The 19,221-nt window shown below is 34.4% G+C and overlaps 2 protein-coding genes across 17 annotated transcripts in view; both read left to right on the top strand.

The window, feature by feature from the left end:
* Positions 1 to 213: 213 nt before the first annotated feature.
* On the top strand, positions 214 to 8,833 carry GAMMA-VPE (gamma vacuolar processing enzyme). The gene is made up of 9 exons (XM_006853855.4): positions 214 to 493; positions 3,772 to 3,936; positions 4,367 to 4,523; positions 5,159 to 5,244; positions 5,340 to 5,539; positions 6,899 to 6,947; positions 7,091 to 7,303; positions 7,957 to 8,163; positions 8,430 to 8,833. Exons 1-9 carry the CDS (start codon positions 314 to 316, stop codon positions 8,580 to 8,582), a joined length of 1,410 nt encoding a protein of 469 aa, XP_006853917.1. The 5' UTR covers positions 214 to 313; the 3' UTR covers positions 8,583 to 8,833.
* A 6,947-nt stretch (positions 8,834 to 15,780) lies between these two features.
* The window catches only part of LOC110008052 (uncharacterized), a 28,686-nt gene continuing 25,245 nt past the window's right edge, over positions 15,781 to 19,221 (top strand). For 10 of the 16 annotated variants that reach the window (XR_016055943.1, XR_016055940.1, XR_016055938.1 and 7 more), the window contains exon 1: positions 15,781 to 16,115. Coding sequence is in view for 2 of the 16 variants with exons in the window: in XM_088867413.1 (XP_088723539.1) it covers positions 18,744 to 18,946 (203 nt within the window). In the remaining 14 variants the exon portion in view is untranslated. Of the gene's footprint in view, positions 16,116 to 17,336; positions 18,501 to 18,678; positions 19,217 to 19,221 lie in introns of all 16 variants that reach the window. The other 6 variants (XR_016055933.1, XM_088867413.1, XR_016055930.1 and 3 more) reach the window with 4 other exon arrangements.

Here is a 19,221-nt window from a genome sequence, read left to right as displayed (position 1 = left end):
CAAACATTTAAAGTGGAAAATCACAAAAAGTATCTCAAAACCAATCCCTAATCCAAATTAAGAAAAATTTTGAGTAATATATGATAGTAACAAATAACCAAACGGGGGTGTTTTTAGTATTCAGGAAGATGTTAGGGGCATAAAATCTGTGAATTATTGATGCAAGGTCTGCACCACTATCTCTATATAAACATCCATGGTCTTTGTCTCTCCGACTTTCTCTGTCTATCTGTTGAACGGCAGAGATATTGAGCTGTGTGGGGGGGTGAGAAATTAAGACCCAGTTTTGGGGTGAGAAGATTGGCCAGAAACAATGGCGTTTTCTGGAAAATCGGTACTTTTTCTGGCTGTTTTCATGGCGTTTTCCGGCGTCTATGGCCGTTATTCAACATGGTCGGACTTTTTGAGGATGCCCCAAACGGAGGATTCAGTTGGGACTAGATGGGCTGTTCTTGTTGCTGGGTCTTCTGGTTATGGAAATTACAGGCACCAGGTATAGAGAAAAGCTATTGACTCTCTTGGAAAATTGATTTTTCTAGTGAATTATGGTTGATCTTTGATATTTCATAAAATATTGATCTATATTTTAGTTGATTGTAGTTGTTTTTGGTTATGGGTGTTCTGGTTATGGGAATTATCCGCTGTTTGGCACCAAGTATGAAATGTTCCATTGATTTTCTTGAAAATTTCGCTTTTTTGAGTTGGGTATTAGTTGAAAGATCTTTTCTCTCTGACAATTAAAAGAATCCGTTATGCAATTGCATGGATTCTCTTAAGTATGCACTTTGTCTTAATTGGGTTTTTCATTAATGGGTAGTCTGGCTCCAAAAAAATAACATTATAAAATTTCCTTGTCTCCGTGAAGTGTTCTGTTTTTTAAGCTGATTTTTTCATGGATGGATGTTCTGGCTATGGAAATTACAGGCACCAGTATACAAGCGTAGAAAAACCTTTGATATTTTCACGAAGTTCCAGTTTTATAGCTAATTTTTCGGTGCTGAGTCTTCTAAGTGTGAAAATTATGGCATCACCATAAAAATCATTGAATTTCAAGTGATATTTATTTTTTGATTTATTTATTTTCACCGTTGACTTGATTATTGTAGATAATGAAATCAGACACAGTTGTTTAGCAATCCAGTGATTTATATGAAACATTAGTCTCTTTAGTTGCTTTTTCATGATTTTTACCATATTGATTTTTTTCCGTGTGACTTTTTAGCTAAGGTTAGCTTGATTAGGGCAGGGATCAGTTGCTTCTACTCGAAACTCGAATTTGATTTTCTTTTGATAAATTACTTGAGAGTTTTTTTTTTTTTGTTCAATTGTTTGCGGTAGTTCTTCTGTTTCAATTTCTTTGTTCTTTTACACTTTTCATATTCTTTTTTTTTTTTCGGGAAGCTTTAAAGTTATTTTTGCTTGTACAATTAACTGGGATCAGGGGATGGATCAAAACCTAATATTCCATGTGAATTGTTGTTAATCATTGATCTTATTTTATTATCTTATCATTTTATGGCCTGTTTCTGTGCTGGATATAGTAAATGAGTGATTAAGGCAAGCCTCCCGTTCTTTTTTCCTTTTACTACTTTCTCAACCGTTTACTGGCCTGATATTTTTGGATTTGGGTTTCTAAATGGTGAGCTGGGACTAGGTTGGTCACTGCTATCTTCTATTGTCAAATTTGAATCTTTTTAATTTCATGTTTATTTCTTATGCGTTTGGTCTCTCTCTCTCTCTCTCTCTCTCTCTCTGTCTCTCTCTCTCTCTCTCTCTCTCTCTCTGTGTTCAAAGGGTCATTCACAAATCTTGTGGTGTGTAGCTGTATGTGTGTGCAGAATGGTGTTTAAGGCTTTGATTAGGAAACAAAATAGGTTCAAGACTTGGACTTGCTGTCCATTACAAAGCGGGTCAAAACACTTGAATCCCATATGAGGTTTCACTTGTACAGAGGCTCTTGCAACTGCTCTAGGCAGCAAAATTGTTTATTTTGGAGGATATCCCTCATGATATTTGAGTACTTACCAGCCCCTTTTTCTGTCATTTCTTTTTGTTTTTGAATTTTTTTTTATTTTATCGTTTTTGTTCTTATATAACATGTCTAAGGCTGGTTCTTATTATCTGGGAGGAGATGTAGCTTCTTAAAACTGTGGTTAATTTACAATGAATGAAGTATCCAAGGTATTTATTCATGTATTCTTTTTTTTCTGTCAATTACTTTTGTTGCCTATTTCTAATTACTGGTTTTAGATGGAGACTTGATGTCAGGGTTAATTTGCATATAATTAATCTTTTAACTTGCAAATAATTGGGTTCCTCTTCTTTTGACTAAACTTTTATTTTCTTCCTTTTACTATCCCTACTAAGTCTTGGTGTGTTGGTGGAACTATTGTATGTATGGTATATTGTCTCTTATTTCTTCTTTTTTCTGAATAATTGTCTTTGTTCCTTTCCCAAACAAAGATAAAATTGTTTTCTTGGCTAGTGGCATATGCGTGATTTGTTTGTGGGATTGTCTTGTGGGGGATTTTTCTAAGAGTTCTCATTAGTAACATAGCGGTTGTGAGTCTTGGAATAATAACCAGGATAATGCATTAAGAGCTTTTCCTTTTCTTCCATTTTGTTCACGTGATTCCTGATTGTTGAAATTGCAGATGAATTTCCCTCTGTCATAATATTTCTTTTTATCCTTGGGTATAAGATAGAATTGCAATCTTGAGTTGTTATAATATTTCTTGTTGTCGTTTGTGACTCATAGACTTAAAATTTTATGACCAAGGTATTTTCTTTGTTGACTTCTGTGGGAAGTTGTGAAATATGGTGCACAAAGGATTTAAATGGCAATTCTAAAATGTTGCTATACATCAGTTTATTTTGTTTTTCTGTATCATGTAACGCATAAAAATTTGAATTGATGTTATGTTCGGATTCCCATCATTTATGCTCTTGTAATTTTACCTAGCTAAAATGTAGGCAGGTGCGTGAATTGTCAGATCCTCAAACTCATAATTTATCCATTGGTTTCTTGTTAATATTGTTATTATTTGGAATTTGTGGATCTAGTCGCACATTTTAAAATGTCATGATCAGAGGCTGAAGTATGGAAGAAGGTGTCCATACATGGTATATGTAGCATGCAGGAACTCTTTATAGAGTGTCATTGCCTTTTGCCCCAAGTTAGACTTACCATTTATACAAATTTGTAATATCTATTTTGAATTTTGCCCATGCATCTGGAGGTGTGCGTGATTGACTTTGTATGTGATGATGTTGTTTATATAGGTCTTTCTGATACAGGTTAAAATCTACTATGAAAAAAAGTATTTTTAATTCAGATTGGAATTTTGATTTGTCACGCGTCAATGAATAAGCATGACCCATGCGTTCTCTATAATATTTAATCAGACAAAAAATCCACCGGCTTCACCTTTTCCTGTGGTGTTACCTTAAGTTTGAACAATTTCTGTAGGTAGTGAATTATACTCTTGGCTGCCGGTTTACTTCATTTAGGTCTCCTCTTAATCATTCTGTAGAGTTCAGTTATAAAAAAAAAATTCATTCTGTAGAGTTCATTTGACTGATTCCAGATAGTTGTGACAGTTTTCTGTCATCTGAATTAGTAAGGTTATGACGGATTTGTGTTGGTTGTGGGTGTGTGTGGAGGTGGGGAAAGGACTGCGGATTTGGGTGTTTAAAAGGATAAGTGTTTTTCTTCTTTTTGGTAAATTAAAAAGATCAGATGGATCTTCAACGGTGGTATCTTATTTTCAGGCTGATATTTGCCATGCTTATCAAACCATGATAAGGGGCGGACTGAAAGAAAAGAATATCGTTGTCTTCATGTATGATGACATTGCTTACAATGAGGAAAATCCTAGGCCTGGAGTCATCATTAACCGCCCTCATGGTGAAGATGTCTATGCTGGTGTTCCGAAGGTTTGTTTTCTATTTCTTATTCATTTTCTTGTGGGGTATGTATGCTTGTGTTAGGTGGGAACCTTTGCTTTTAATTGGTTTCTTGAGAAAGTATACTATAATCCAATGGACTATGCAAAAAATAGTCCCTTGGGGTTATCACTGTCCAGTAAATTGTGATGAGATAGAGTGGGACCTACCATTACAAGCCCTGCTCTTCTAGGTCGTTGTGCCTCTACATATTTGTCCATTTCATCGGATGGTGATGACCCCACTGAGTTAAATTTATCCATGGTCCTGTGATTATAGTATACCTTTTCCTAATTTAACTGGGACTGACTTCTGTTTCCCCTGGGTCATGCGGTGTTCCATGTCAGATTGATTCTTTTAGCTTTCATAGTCATAACTAATGAAATGTGATTGTGTTTGTGATTGGCTGATTGCATGGCAGGATTATGTTGGAGATGATGTTAATGTTGACAATCTCTTTGCTGTGATCCTTGGGAATAAGTCTGCTCTTACTGGGGGTAGTGGGAAGGTTGTGGATAGCGGTCCTGATGACCATATTTTCATTTTTTATTCAGACCATGGTGGGGCTGGAGTGCTTGGTGAGTAGACATGACTTGGTCTTCAGCTTGAATTTGTTGACACCTTTTGTATTTCTTCGAGAATTGCATACCCTTTTAGGCTTAAGTTCACTCTTCATATTTTACTCTGTGTATACAACCTAATAGACTCTAGTGTGAGAGATGCTTCTCTGAATGCATTTTCAGCTGAAATTTGATGCTGATGTCATTGCAGTGTAACAAATGGATCTTAACAGAACCGATATTGAAATGCTTATAACCAACAAATACATCTTTAATGATTACTTCTTGTGTATTTGTAAGTATGGGAACCTAATAAATAAATGATCATAACATACCATCAAGTGCTAATAACCAACAAATGCATCTTTTATGATTACTTGTTGGGAAATGGACTGGTAGGGGTAATGGACTGGTAGGACTGGTACCTTGTTAATTGAATTACATATTTATGATTACTTGTTGGGTGCTCGACTGGTACCATATTAGATAAATGACTCTCTCTCTGACACTTGTACACTTACACACACATACACATGCATGCTTGATCGGCTTAACTGAAGCCCAAACCATGCCAGTGTGACAAACAAATCTGTATGTTGGCATGGCGAAAGAGCGGTTTGAATTTACACCGTTTTTTATTGTATTGCTTGCAGGGATGCCCACATATCCTTATCTTTACGCAGACGATCTGGTAAATGTGTTGAAGAAGAAGCATGTGTCTGGTACCTATAAAAGCTTGGTAATCTTTTGCATTTGGTCTGTCATGTTAAAAATTTCAATATAATAAGTGTTAATTGCTTGTGCTATAAAATCTCAAACCATTTCTTCAATTAGGTGTTCTATCTTGAAGCTTGTGAATCTGGGAGCATCTTTGAGGGTCTTTTACCTGAAGGTCTAAACATATATGCAACTACAGCTTCAAACGCCGTAGAGAGCAGTTGGGGAACCTACTGTCCTGATGATAGTCCTGATTTTCCTCAAGAGTATGATACCTGTCTTGGAGACTTGTACAGTGTAAGCTGGATGGAAGACAGGTCTGTAATCTGTGTTCCCTCGTACTTTTGTGGTTTACGCGTTTTGCCCATAATGTCATGGACTCCTAGGACAATTGAGAACTGGTCTCTCTCTCTCGATATATATATATATATATATATATATATATATGTATACATGCACATGCACAGAGCCGTTGGGAAGGGGAGAGGGTGGCAATTGATTTTTTGTCATATCGAGGCTTGTAAAGCCATGCAGCATTGTCCCCTCTTTGTATTTGTTTGTGAAACACATTTCCTAGGATGTGTGACTCTTCTATAGATATGTTGGAATAACCTTTGATTAACACCTTATTTGTGATGAACCTCTGCGGATTAGAATAACTTCTATTGATCTATTGAGTGATACTCAACTTTTTTGGACCGTACACAACTTCTGGAAATTTTCAAAGCTCACCAGAAACTGTGACGTTCTGTTTTGTAATAGGTATAGAATGTTTCCAGTAGTCTTTACAGTCAAAGTTCATTCCAAACTTACATCCTTGGAAGCATTGCTGTAAACACTTGAACCTCAGGACCAAGTATTGCTGTTCACATAAATAAAACTTGTTGTTTTCTTTTGGGATTGTCTATAAAGAGACCATTTATCCCTTAAATTTCAAAATTGGTGGTTGTAAGAGTGTCATTGGATAAACACAAATTTACAAAAAAAAACTTTCTCAGACTTTGTGACTCACCTCTAGCCATCCAATTTGACATCTAATGAGTGAGAATGATTGTGACCTCCATGTACAAAAGATAAATGGTCGCTTTGTAGACAATCTCTTGTTTTATTATGCATGCAACTTCTATAAAAATCGTTAGAAATCAATTAAAAAACTTACTCACAGCCCCCACACACACACACAAAAAAAAGGATCAACATAAAACAGATAAACAAAAAACAAGTACTATAGAATACAGCCTGTCTCCTAAGTGTAGCTTCCATGCTCTTTGATGCTTCTTAGAGGTTCATTTCTCTTTTCTTTTGCCTAATAAAGGAAGTTTTATGAATATGATGCCCAATAGGATGAAGTGGCTGTTTATTTTTATGACAATTTCTTTTCTGTTTTGTTAAAAATACTCAGGAAAATTCATTGAAAAGAATGTAGTCTCTCAGGAATATGCTGAGGTTTATAAATTTACTTAGAATGATGATCTATATGTCTGAAATTTGTTCTTGTATTCCTTGCTATCGACTGTTCTTGTCACCACCTTATTATTATTATTATTATTATTATTGGGGTTGCATTGCAAGCTTTTTTCAAACTGCTCCCTAGCTTATTGCTTTCTCTAGTTCGCCTAAGAAAGAAAATTGTGTGTTATTTTGTGATGCTTGATATACTTCGATTCTCTTGGCAGTGACATACATAACTTGCAGTTCGAAACCCTGAAGCAGCAATATGAGCTGGTACGCAATTCACTATTTCAATGTCGCACCATGCTTTTAATTACATTTCATTGCTTTTCAGTTAATTCTTTGGGAACTGTTTTCTTATTCATAAATGAAAGGCAAACAAAGAGTGACCGTGCCTATTATTTCACTGGTTGCAGGTTAAGATGCGGACTTCAAACTTTGAGACATATATGTTTGGTTCCCATGTCATGCAATATGGGGATTCTGGGCTTGGCAAAGAACAACTCGTCTTATACATGGGCAGCAACCCTGCAAATGATAATTCCACCTTCATCTCTCGCAATGAGTTGCCTTCATTCTCCAAAGCTGTTAATCAAAGAGATGCTGATCTTGTTTATTTCTGGAACAAGGTTTGTTAAAAAAATTTCTTTTTATCTTAAATTTTCGCTGCCATTAAACAATTGGATTACCTTTTACCTGTTTTTCAGTCATGTATTTTCAGTGTTTATCACACCCAATTTCGGTCTTTTCTTTTTTCTTATCCTCAACATGTTGCCAAGTGGGAGGATAAATCTTTTCCCCTTTCTTTGGAAGATAGAATGATCAAGTTACATTTTTTAGATGCTTCTCCTGGGGATTCTGTATCGTGAGAAGGCAAAAGGGTAGTTTGGTGGATGCTTTCACTCATCTTCAAACCTATTCAAGATGCTAAAGCTTTGTAGTAGTTCTTCCCTTATGCTTGTGGTAGTTCTAGGTTGGGAATGCTAGCAACTTACATTACCAACAATTGTGAGAAAAAGAACATCACTCACCTTGCCTTTAACTGAGTTCATGAAACTTCGAATATTATTGCTGCAGGAATTTCGGTCTGACGCATTTAAAAAGCATGTTCCATGCATAGTAATATTGGTTGCTCGTGATACCATAATTGTTTGGCCATTCAGAACTGCTCTCTCTCTCTCTCTCTCTCTCTCTCTCTCTGCGTGTGTGTGTGTTCCAGAATATCTTATATTATATTTCTTTCATGTTTTTCTTAAAATTGACATCTCCTTTTGCTGGCTAGTATCGGAAATCTCCAGTTGGCTCTATTAAGAAACGGAATGCTCAGAAGGAGTTGTTTGATGTGATGGCTCATCGGCTGCACCTGGATAATAGCATTGAGCTCATTGGGAAACTTCTCTTTGGTTCTGAGAAAGGACCTGAGATCCTCAAGACTGTGCGCACCACGGGCCTCCCATTAGTTGATGACTGGGACTGCCTTAAGGCAATGGTATGGGTCGTATAATCGCTGCCCTCCCTGGGGGGTCTCGTTTTTTCACTAGCTTCTAAACAAAATGTAACTGGTCCCTCTCTTTTCCGGATGAAAACTTGCACATGAACAATAGAGTAAATTTCTCTCTGTTTGTGTGCACATGTGTGAGAGAGACGATTATGATATGTAGTAACTACTCTCTGTCCATGTACATTGAACGAGATGATACTTTTAGATGCATTATCTGCATGAATGTCTGAATTTCCCCCTTCTGTCTCATGCAGGTACGCACATTTGAAACCAAGTGTGGGTCTATCTCTCAGTATGGCATGAAACACATGCGCTCCATGGCAAACATATGCAATGCAGGAATCAGCAAGGAAGTGATGGCTGAGGCCTCGGCAGAAGCTTGCACCAGGATTCCCACCACCTCATGAAGTTCTGTTTCTCAGGGTTACAGCACATAGGCATTTGCAGAACTGGTGTATGCTTTTGCTGCACATCATTCTACTGTATTTATTGGACCCCAATATATGGCTTTCCCTTTCACGTAATGTTCCCATGCATGAGAGCTCTGTAAATATTTATTTTAATGCTTGTCTGAAATGTAACCAGTAAGTGTGTTTGGCACTCTGTTCTTACCCATATCATTATGGGTCATTCTGAAATGCTGGTTTTTGAAGTCTAATATCTTTGTTACAACACCATTCTTTTTTTTCTCTGTTTTTTTATTTTTTGAAAGTTAGCTTGTGTCGATTTCGTTACTTCATCCAAAGATTTACAAATTCGCTTTTGTAATTGTACATGTATCAATTTTCTACTTACCACAAAAATTGTAAGGTTAGATCCATGTTTTGTGAGGGCATATGTGAAAGAGCCTGGGCTTATTTGGTTAGACCTTGACAAATTGCAAGGCTACGACTTAGGCTTAACTCCTAACTAGGGTAGGGGACCTCTACACAATGACTCACCAAAAAAAAAATTTCCTGTTTACAAATTGTCTCTAATTTGATAAAAATGGCAATTTTTGTTTTTTTGGGTAGTTTAACGGGAAAAGGATTTCATGTTCATGGTAGGAATGGAATTCAAGACGTGATATTGTGGTGTCCGACCACTTTAAACATTTAATCTTGAGCCCATTTCCAAGTCAAAACCTTGAACACTTAATCTTGAGCCCATTTCTAAGTCAAAAATAGGGATTGATCTTTAGGAAATGCATTTGTGACCTTCACTCCATTGATAGTATTACTTGATGAGTGTGGTTTGTATAAAGTGTTTATCTTATCCTATAGAAATTAGGTGTGTCTAAAAAATCCAATCTAGAAGGTTGTTTTGATGCCGGAAACCATGGCCAAAAAATTTATTTTGACCCCTAATTATAAATTTTAAAATATGATGTAGATTAAACAAATTTATATGCACTTAAAAGTCTTGAAAACAGAGGATCCAGATGATGTGTGATCTAGATAATGTGTTATAGCATGTATTATTTTAGGATTCGAATCCACTCCATTATAAGATTTGCGGACATCCAAACAACCTTTTTAGGTGGCTTCTTAATGTTTGTTGTACTTGTGTAGTTTAAGGTCGACAACTTATATAAATACTTACTGGAAACTCCTCATGTAATCACAGTCCCACGAGGCTTTCCTTTAGTTGCACTTTGCAATAAAGGCTTTGCATTGCAGGACATCTCAGCTGGATTATAAAATATGCGCTTGGCAAGCCATTGGAATCTCTTATCATCCTGCTTATCCTTGCAATACCAGAGAAAGAGACCATTTTATCCTTGCCACTCCTGGAACTTAAGAAAGAAAAAGAAAAAAAAAGATAGATATAAAAAAAAAGTTTAATATTTTTTGTGCCTTTTTTTTATTATTATTATTATTATTATTACATCATATGGGTTATTAGTTTAAGGGAAAGGTTTATATAGAACCGAGGCTCTAGACAGTCAAATTTGAGCCTATCTCAAAAAATTCACTAGAAGAGGTTGTTTTGTTCAAATATCTTCAAATTGATCATCTCGACATCAAGAAGCATGGACATGAGAAAAAAAATAGATTTCAAGTTTTGGAAATAGTGTATTTTGTAACACATTTTTGGACTATCAATTTTCAAGTTTTTATAGATCTGTCTATCTACACTATTTTTTAACCTTTAAATTTTATAAATAAATATAAAAATATATTTCAAGGCTATCACAAAGTTTTCCAATATCAAAACCACATTTCACGATACCATTTGAAGGTAGGCTCTAATTTGAGTATTTAGAGCCTAGGCTCTATACAAACCGCACCCTTAGTTTAAAAGGGCTTTTACAATGACAACGTCTAGAGTCCCTTAAAAAATTCAAAAAATAATAAAATATTTATTGAGTGCTTTTTTTTCTTGTTTGAGATTGTAATTACATATTTATTTTATATTCAACAATTAATAGTTGATTAGAAAAATTAAATTTGGGCTTTTTTAATAAAGGCAACTTGTTTGAATCAATGTAGCAAATATAAAATACACCAGGTAGTCATAGTTGTACAACATGGATCGACTCGAAACATCTCTATACTCGAATTACTCCAATCACCATCTAGTTGAACACAAGGGCAGCCTTGTACATGAAGAAATAAACTACCATGGGAGGAGAAGACAAGCAATTTGCAAAAATGATGGGCATGCTAGACATATTTGTGTAACTTTTACAACTCAAGGGTAATCTTATAACCGCCCATTGTTGGCAACGATAATATATATATATATATATATATGGAAGATATATCAAAACGCCTATAGGCGAAAATGAATAGTGATTTCGTCTACTCTCATGGAAGATACTATAAAACGTCTATAGGTAAAAATGAACAATGATTTCCCCTGCTTTCATTACCGTCCAAAGTTCATCGCATGGTCACGATTGTCCGGTAGTGTTTTATTTTTCATTTTTTTTTCTACAAATCCGAATGATCTGAAATTTGAAGCGTGTGTTCATTAAAAATAGGCAAATCTACAAAAAAAAATAGCAAAAAAACATTTTACATGAAATAAATTGACATGTTAATATTTTGAGGGTATTTTGGTCAATGTTTTTCATGTAAAATATGTTTTTGATATTTTTCGCAAATTCACTATTTTTGATGAATACACTCTCCAAATTTCAAGTCATTCCGATTTATAAAAAAAATAAAAAATGAAATACTACCGGACAATAGTAACTGTGCGATGAACTTTGGACGGTGATGAGGATAGGCGAAATCACTATTCATTTTGGTCTATGGCCGTTTTGTAGTATCTTTCATATATATATATATATATATATATATATATATATATATATATATATATATATATATATATATATATATATATATATATATATATATATATATATATATGAAAAATGATGAGATTAGCCCACTAGCTCATAAGAGCATATGCGCTCAACGGCTCGAATTCAATCTGAGCCGATCTGACGGTCATGACCATATTTCATGTTTGAATTTTAATTTTTTTTGTACAAATTCAAATAAATTTCAATTTTAGACTTCTATTCTTCTCATCAAGGCACACCTAATAAAAATATTTTAAAAATAATGGTACAGCTTTAAACAATCCAATTAAGGTGCACCTCCAAATTTTATTATAACATGTAATTTTGGTGTAAAAAATTCTTATGATTGTCTGAAAATCTAGTTTCATATCTAATTATAAACTTCTAAACTCCAAAAATTTAAAATCAAGTAGATCTATAAACATATGAAAATATTGAAAATAGATGGTCAAGATAATGTGTTGCAAGATGTACTATTTCTGGGACTCGAAATCTTTTTTTTTATATATATATTCATATATCTCAATATCGAGATGATCAATTGTAGGGTTTTTCATTAAAACAACCTTTTCCGATGTATTTTTGAGGTGTATCTTTAATTCTACATTTTAAAGTTGCAACCTTATATGAACTTTTTCCATGTATATATATACATATAGTAATGATCTTATGAGACCCTCCCACACCTATGTGTGTAGGACCCCAAAGGATCACCATTAAATTTGACACAGATCTCTAGAAAAGTCAAGTCCCACACCCATGTGATAACTTTTCTAGAGATTTGTGCCAAATATAATGGTGATCTTTTGGGGTCCTACATACATGGGTGTGGGAGGGTCTCATAGGATTATTACTCATATATATATGGAAAAAATTTATATAGAGCTGAGGCTCTAAATAATCAAATTAGAGCCCACCTAAAAAATTTCACTATGAGAGGTTGTTTTGATGCCCAAATATCTTCATATCGATCATCTCGACATCAAGATCCATAGACATGAGAAAAAAATGTATTTCAAGTTTTGGAAATAGTACATTGTGTAACGCATTTTTAGACCGTCAATTTTCAAGATTTTCAAGTTTCATAGATCTGCTCGATCTACATTATTTTTGAAGCTTTAAATTTTATAATTGAAGATGAAAATATATTTTAAGGCTATTATATACATTTTCAGTATTGAAAGCACATTTCTCGATACTATTTGAAGGTGCGCTTTACTATTTAGAATACCATATATATATATATATATATATATATATATATATATATATATATATATATGGGGAGCAATTTCATGCAACGGTTGTATAATAATATAATGAAGCAACCTTCAAAAATTATATAAGGGCTATTTGTTTGACCCAAAAGTTTAAATATACATTTTTCTCGTTCTAATGAATAATTATAAAAACGAAAAATTTGAAAGAACCCGGTTTCACTATGGCCAAGCCCACACATGTTGAAATGCGGGCCTATAAATAAATCTACTTTTGAGGTGGATTTTTTGACTTAATTTTTAAAGACATGTAATATTTAACATGTAGATCATGAATATGAAGAAATAAGTAAATTTTAAAAATTAGAAATAATAATTCTAGTAGGAAAACATTTGGACCATTAGTTTCCATTGTTTTTAGATGGAACACCTACTTGCATCCATCTTTAAGATGGATCCTTTACACTTTCTGGATCGCATATGTAGTCATGCGGTCTAGTCCGCATGAAACAATTTTTAAATTTGAAAATACAGCCTAGAAAGTATTCTTTTAGCCCATTTAACATAGGCTGTCTATTTTGGTGACATGTTTAGATCTAGGCTTCTCTTTTTTGATAACTTTATTGTCATTGGTGTGTGTATGGAAAAAGTCTATATAAGGGTGAGGCTCTAAATAGTCAAATTAAGGCACACCTCAATTTTATTAAAAAAAGTTGTTTCGATGCTGAAAAACCTTCAATTCGATCATTTCAACTTCAATATGTAGGGACATGAGAAAAATAGATATCAAGTCTTGGATGCATATTGTAGTGAATAAATCATCAATTTTAAAGATTTTCAAGTGTTTATAGATCTGCTCAATCTCTACCCTATGTTTTAACTTTACATTTTATAATAGAGATTTTTTAAAATAAAATTTCAGGCCATCATAAAAATTATTGATATTGGAACAACATATTTCAACAATATTTGAAGGTGCGCCCAATCAAAACAAGTAAAACCCACCTCATAACTAATCGAAAATTACAATTCAAGTATGGAAAAAGCTTTACATCAATCATCTCGGCTTGAACATTATCGTGTGAAAGCAATTAAGATTTGAAGTTCTAAAATAGTGTACATTGTAATAAATTATTCAGACCATCCATTTCAACTTAAAAATAAGTTTATAGATTTGCAAGATCTATACTATTTTTTGAGTTTCAAAATTTATTAACGATGTTGAAAATTGATTTTAGAGCTATCATAGAGATTTCCGCTACCAAAAGCATTTTCCGGACAACGATTTGAGGTGAGGCTTTCTTTGTTTGTGGTGAATCAGTGATTTGACCATCTACTTCGAATGGGGCCCTCTTCCAAAGGTGCCACTTCAGAGGGACAAAATCCTTGAAAATTGGAAGTAGTGCAGATCTGTTTTTGGAACTGTGTAACTAGTGTAGATCTTGCTAATTTCTCTTTCTATGAATTTTTTATTGATAAATTACTGAAAGAAAAACTTCATATAAGAGTGAGGCTAAAAACAATCAATTTAAGACACACCTCAAAATTTCCCTAGAAGCGGTTGTTTGATGCTGAAAAATCCTTAGTTCAATCATCTTGACCTCAAGATTCGATCATCTTGGCCTCAAGATGTACCGATATAACAAAAATAGATTTCAAGTAATAAAAATAATGCATCTTGTAATGTATTATCTTTTTTTTTTTACAAATATTACTTTATTTCATTAATAAAATCATGTCAAATAGTATAATCAAGATAGATAAAAAAGAACATTCACACTTATGAATCTGATACCACCAAGGCCTGCTCAAAAACACCACACCTGACTGATCCATCCACAATCTCATTATGCAAAAAAAAAACACAGTCCGAAGCCAACTCCATAACCTTACGCCAATGAGATATCAAAGTCCAAGGGGGTTTAGATATATGATTACACCAGTTGATCATGTTTAGAGAATCTCTTTTTGCCACGCAATATTCATCGACCCCTTTATCTTTAATAAGTATCAAACCTTGCAACAAAGCCCTCATCTCAACTTTACGTGTTGTTGTATTACCACAAGGCCGTCCACAACAAAATAATAATAAAAATAAACCGCCCCTTTTGCATCCCTCCACTATTATAATTGGCTGGTCTTGGATTGCCTAAAGAACTACTGTCAAAATTTAAGTTCGCATAACAAAGCCAAAGGAGGACTCATCTTGACAAAGTGCATCAAACAAAGGCTAGGAATGTTCAAATCAACACCAGCTTAGAAATACCAGCATCATCCTTTGTAGATGAGAACAACCCCGCACATTGTGTAAAATCTTATTTTTGATTCTATGGATCGGAAGACATTATAGTAATGTAATGTATTATCTAGACCATAAATGTTGAAGTGTTCAAAGATCTACTTGATATAGACTATTTTTTAATCATAGTCTTATATTAGATAAAAATAAAATTTCAAGCCATCACAAAAATTTCTGATACTGAAGCAACATGTTTTGACACTATTTGAAGGTACGCCTTACTTTGATTGTTTAGAGCTTGGGCCTTATGCAAGCCATACCCTATTTTTCTTTTCTCTTTTCCATATTTTGATTGATTAGCCGCCTCCATGTTTTCTAAAGTGATTTTGACTGTTTAAAACTTTTGGTAAAAGAACATGTTCTTTTGGAAAAACCAAAAGGAACATGTTAAAACACATGTTAGAGATACGTTTTAGTTCTCAACTTTTGGAGTGTAATATGTACAACCCATTTACTAATCTCAATAAAAATTGTTTAAAAGTAAATTCTTTATGTACTAAAAAAAACTTAAGGCTCGAGATTGAATAAAAACCGTTCAATTTTTTAAGGCTAAATCTAAGTTTCAAAAGATTCAAAATTCAAATTCTTTTTTCTTTCAAAAATAATCATCATATGTGGTTCCCAAAATTCTAGACGAAAAAATCTTCTTAAATGGTTGCTTTAAGTGAGGGAGTAAATACACAATACGCTCCCGCAGGAGCAAGGTATATAGGTTATTTTCTTTTTTTTACCTATCACATGAAAGTACTCTGAAACCCCAGAAAAGCATTCCCATTATATAAAGGAGCCTTTGCCTCGCTGATGGATTTCTCCCATGGGATCACGAAGGACCGAGCGAAGGAACTCATGGCTTTCCCCTCGTTGGGTCTAAGGTCCCTACTCTAAACTCAGTACCACTTGTCTCACCAGAGAGAGAGAGAGAGAGAGAGAGAGAGAGAGTGAAAACCCTAATCAAATCCATTGCAGTTTTCCTGAACTTCTGTGATGAAGACACAGGAAAGAGCTTCACACCCCATCTCAACAAAGCTCTTATTGATTCCACCGCCTTTTTCTTACCCACACAACAACAATGGAGAAATGGGTTGAAAGAAATTCCCGATCTTTCTAGTTGGGACATGAAGAATTACAGGTATAATCAATTATCTTGGATTTCTTGAAAAATTAAACAAAAAAGGATCTCTCTCTCCCTCTCTCTCTCTCTCTCTCTCTCTCTCTTTCTCTGCCTAGAGGTTGCAATAAGGAACTCCATGGAAAATAAGTATAAACGTGGATCCAGATCTATTGTTATTTTCAGGTATTGCAATGATAGTTAACATCTATTTGGTTTTTACCTTTTGATTTCCCATGGAAAGAATTGATGGGACTAAGCCATGTTAATATTTTGTTCTGTTTATTTTTTTATATATATCTGAAAAGGGGGTTGATATACTCCTTGGAGTACATGAGCATGAAATGCTTCTTCGTAGTTAAATATATCCATCTTCTTATGCAGGCCATTGTGTTTGGCATCAAGATCCATTGCATAATGTATACTTGGTCATTTACTTCTCAGAAATAAGCTGTTCTAATTTCATTTTAAGGAAGTTTATTAAAATACCTATAAGGGGAGTCGCTGCTGTACGGTATATGCCATTATGTGGCTGATATGATACATACGACTTCATTTTAATTTTAATTTTTTTCTACAAATCCAAATAACTTGAAATTTGATGGTTGCCTTAGGTGCACTTAACAGAAAATATAAAAAAATAATTCTCGAAATTGTTTTGACCAAAATACCTTCAAAAGTTTTTGGGGGTATTTTGGTTAATTTATTTTATTTACATGTCTAAAATTTTAAATGATTTGGATTTATAGGAAAAAATTAACATTCAAATCCGGACAGATCATTAGATTAGCCTCATAATGGCCCAAATTGAATCTGAGCCATTCGTGTTTATTGTAGCTTGTATGCCCATGGGCGATCTTTTCCCACCTATAAGAGAGGAATTATTTAACAATTTACCCCTTTGGACTATTACCAACTCAAGGCCATGCACTATTTTAGGTGTTTTGAAATTAAATAAAAATATATCTAAAATGCTAAATAATTAATCGCTTATTTGTATATTGACAATTTTCCCTTTCATTTGTTGCAATTGGCTAATGAGGAAGGATTCTATAAGATTGATGCAATTGTTTAAATTGAACCATTTTGTATGGTACTATGGTTTTCTATATCTCTGTTGCATCACTTATATTCGACTCAATTACTTGTTAGAAAAAAGTGTTCAAATGTATTTTTTTTTTAATTTACCTAATGGGGAAGGATTTTTTTTTTAATTTACCTAATGGGGAAGGATTTTTGCAGGAATGAAGAGTTAGTGATTAGGGAACTTGTTAGGCATGTTTCAGTCAAGTTGGAGTCTATTGCATGTTGCTGCTCACCTTGTTGGGCTCTATTCTCAGATTGATGATGTGATGAGTTTTTTAGAAGGCCATGCTATTGATGTTCAGATTATTGGGATCCATGGCATGGGTGGCATTGGTAAGATAACTCTTGCCAAGGCAGTGTTCAACAAAATATATTCCAATTTCCAAGGCAGTGGTTAGGAAATAAGGCTTGGGTCAAGGCGGTAGCAGCTGGATTGTTATAGTCTCAAGTTCCATTTCTATGTAACCTTGTCAAAAAAATAAATTTCCTAGGCAGTTGTTTTCTCTTAGATGTTAGAGAATCGTCTAAAACAAATGATGGGGTTGTTAACTTCCAGAAACAACTACTTTAGGAACTGTTTAGTGAAGGAGATGCAATTATATAATGTTGATAGAGGCATCGATGTTCTTAAGAATAATAGGATTGGGTCTAAGAAAGTTCTTGTTGTAATTGATGATCTCAATAGTGAGAAACAACTCAAAAAATCGGCTATTAACTCTGATTGGTATCATCAGAGAGTAGGATCATCATCACCACCAGAGATGAGCATGTGTTAAATGTGAATAATAGAGTGGATAAGTGTCATATCTACAAGCTCAAGGAAATGGACAGCAAAGAATCTTTTCAACTCTTCAATTGGTACGCATTTGGGAGGGACGAATCCATGCAAGGATATGCCGAGCTTTCTTAGGATGTGCTATCCACTGCTAGTGGACTTCCACTAGCTCTTGAAGTAACTTATGGGATGAGACACTGGATGAGTGGAAAGATGTAGTAGCAAATTTGAAATATTTGTTTCATTTCTTCGTTCAAATCATCAAAACTTATTTTCAGCTTTGGCATGACATCATTTTCAGTGGAAAGATGCTGTAAAAAATCTTTATGAGTGATCTTTGCAATAGTTTCCTTATGGAAATATTGTGGTTTTTGGAAGGAGACTATTGCGAATGTCACTCATTAAGATTAATAATGAGAGTAGGTTGTGGATGTACCATCAACTTCGTGACATGGGGAGAGAAATTGTTGAACTCGGGTGATCTTGGAAGGCATAGTAGGTTGTGGTCTAAAGAAGATGCCATTATTGTGTTAAAGAACCACAAGGTGAGATTCTTAAATTAGCTCATTTTTCTCTTGTTGGAGAAAACTTTTAATGAATTATTTGATTAGTATCGATTTAACTCTGTTTCATCAAAAGGTGATGTGCTCAGATACGTCTATTTTTTAGCATCTTGTTGCTTGGCTAACATTTACTTTTATTGTCGATTGCGCAACTTGTAAGGTTCGAGGCCTAATGCCCTAGGGGAATGATCAGGAGGAGAGTTGCAAAACTAAAGTATTTAACCAATGACCAATCTCATGCTACTCAACATTAGTCATGCGAGTCTTATTGGAATCTTGAAAGATATTTCATCAGAATTGGTGTGGCTACAATTGTGGCAATCCCCTTTATGGTACCTCCCAGATGATTTTAGCCATGGAAACTTGTTGTCCTTGACTTGTCAAAGAGTGACGATGTCCTTCACTTGTCAAACAACACCACCAAGCAGGTTTGCTACTTCTAAGTTATAGTAAACATTCAGCTCATGTCATTTTTATTATTAGTATTATTTTAATTGACCAATCTCATGCTACTCAACCTTAGTCATGCGAGTCTTATTTGGAATCTTGAAAGATATTTCATCAGAATTGGTGTGGCTACAATTGTGGCAATGTCCTTTATGGTACCTCCCAGATGATTTTAGCCATGAAAACTTGTTGTCCTTGACTTTTCAAAGAGTGACGATGACCTTCACTTGTCAAACAACACCACGAAGCAGGTTTG

The sequence above is a fragment of the Amborella trichopoda genome, chromosome 5 (assembly GCF_054954075.1).
Source record: "Amborella trichopoda isolate Santa Cruz 75 chromosome 5, AtrichopodaSantaCruz75HAP2 v2.0, whole genome shotgun sequence".
In the NCBI taxonomy this organism is placed as follows: Eukaryota; Viridiplantae; Streptophyta; class Magnoliopsida; order Amborellales; family Amborellaceae; genus Amborella; species Amborella trichopoda.
Note: the sequence above shows the minus strand (reverse complement) of the source record. Positions and strands in the feature narration are given on the sequence as shown.

Coding starts and splice junctions, on each gene's coding strand:
- GAMMA-VPE (XM_006853855.4), top strand. CDS start 314: ATGGCGTTTTCTGGAAAATCGGTACTTTTTCTGGCTGTTTTCATGGCG. Junction 4,524..5,158: donor TGGTGGGGCTGGAGTGCTTG/GTGAGTAGACAT, acceptor TATTGCTTGCAG/GGATGCCCACATATCCTTAT. Junction 5,540..6,898: donor GTAAGCTGGATGGAAGACAG/GTCTGTAATCTG, acceptor TTCTCTTGGCAG/TGACATACATAACTTGCAGT.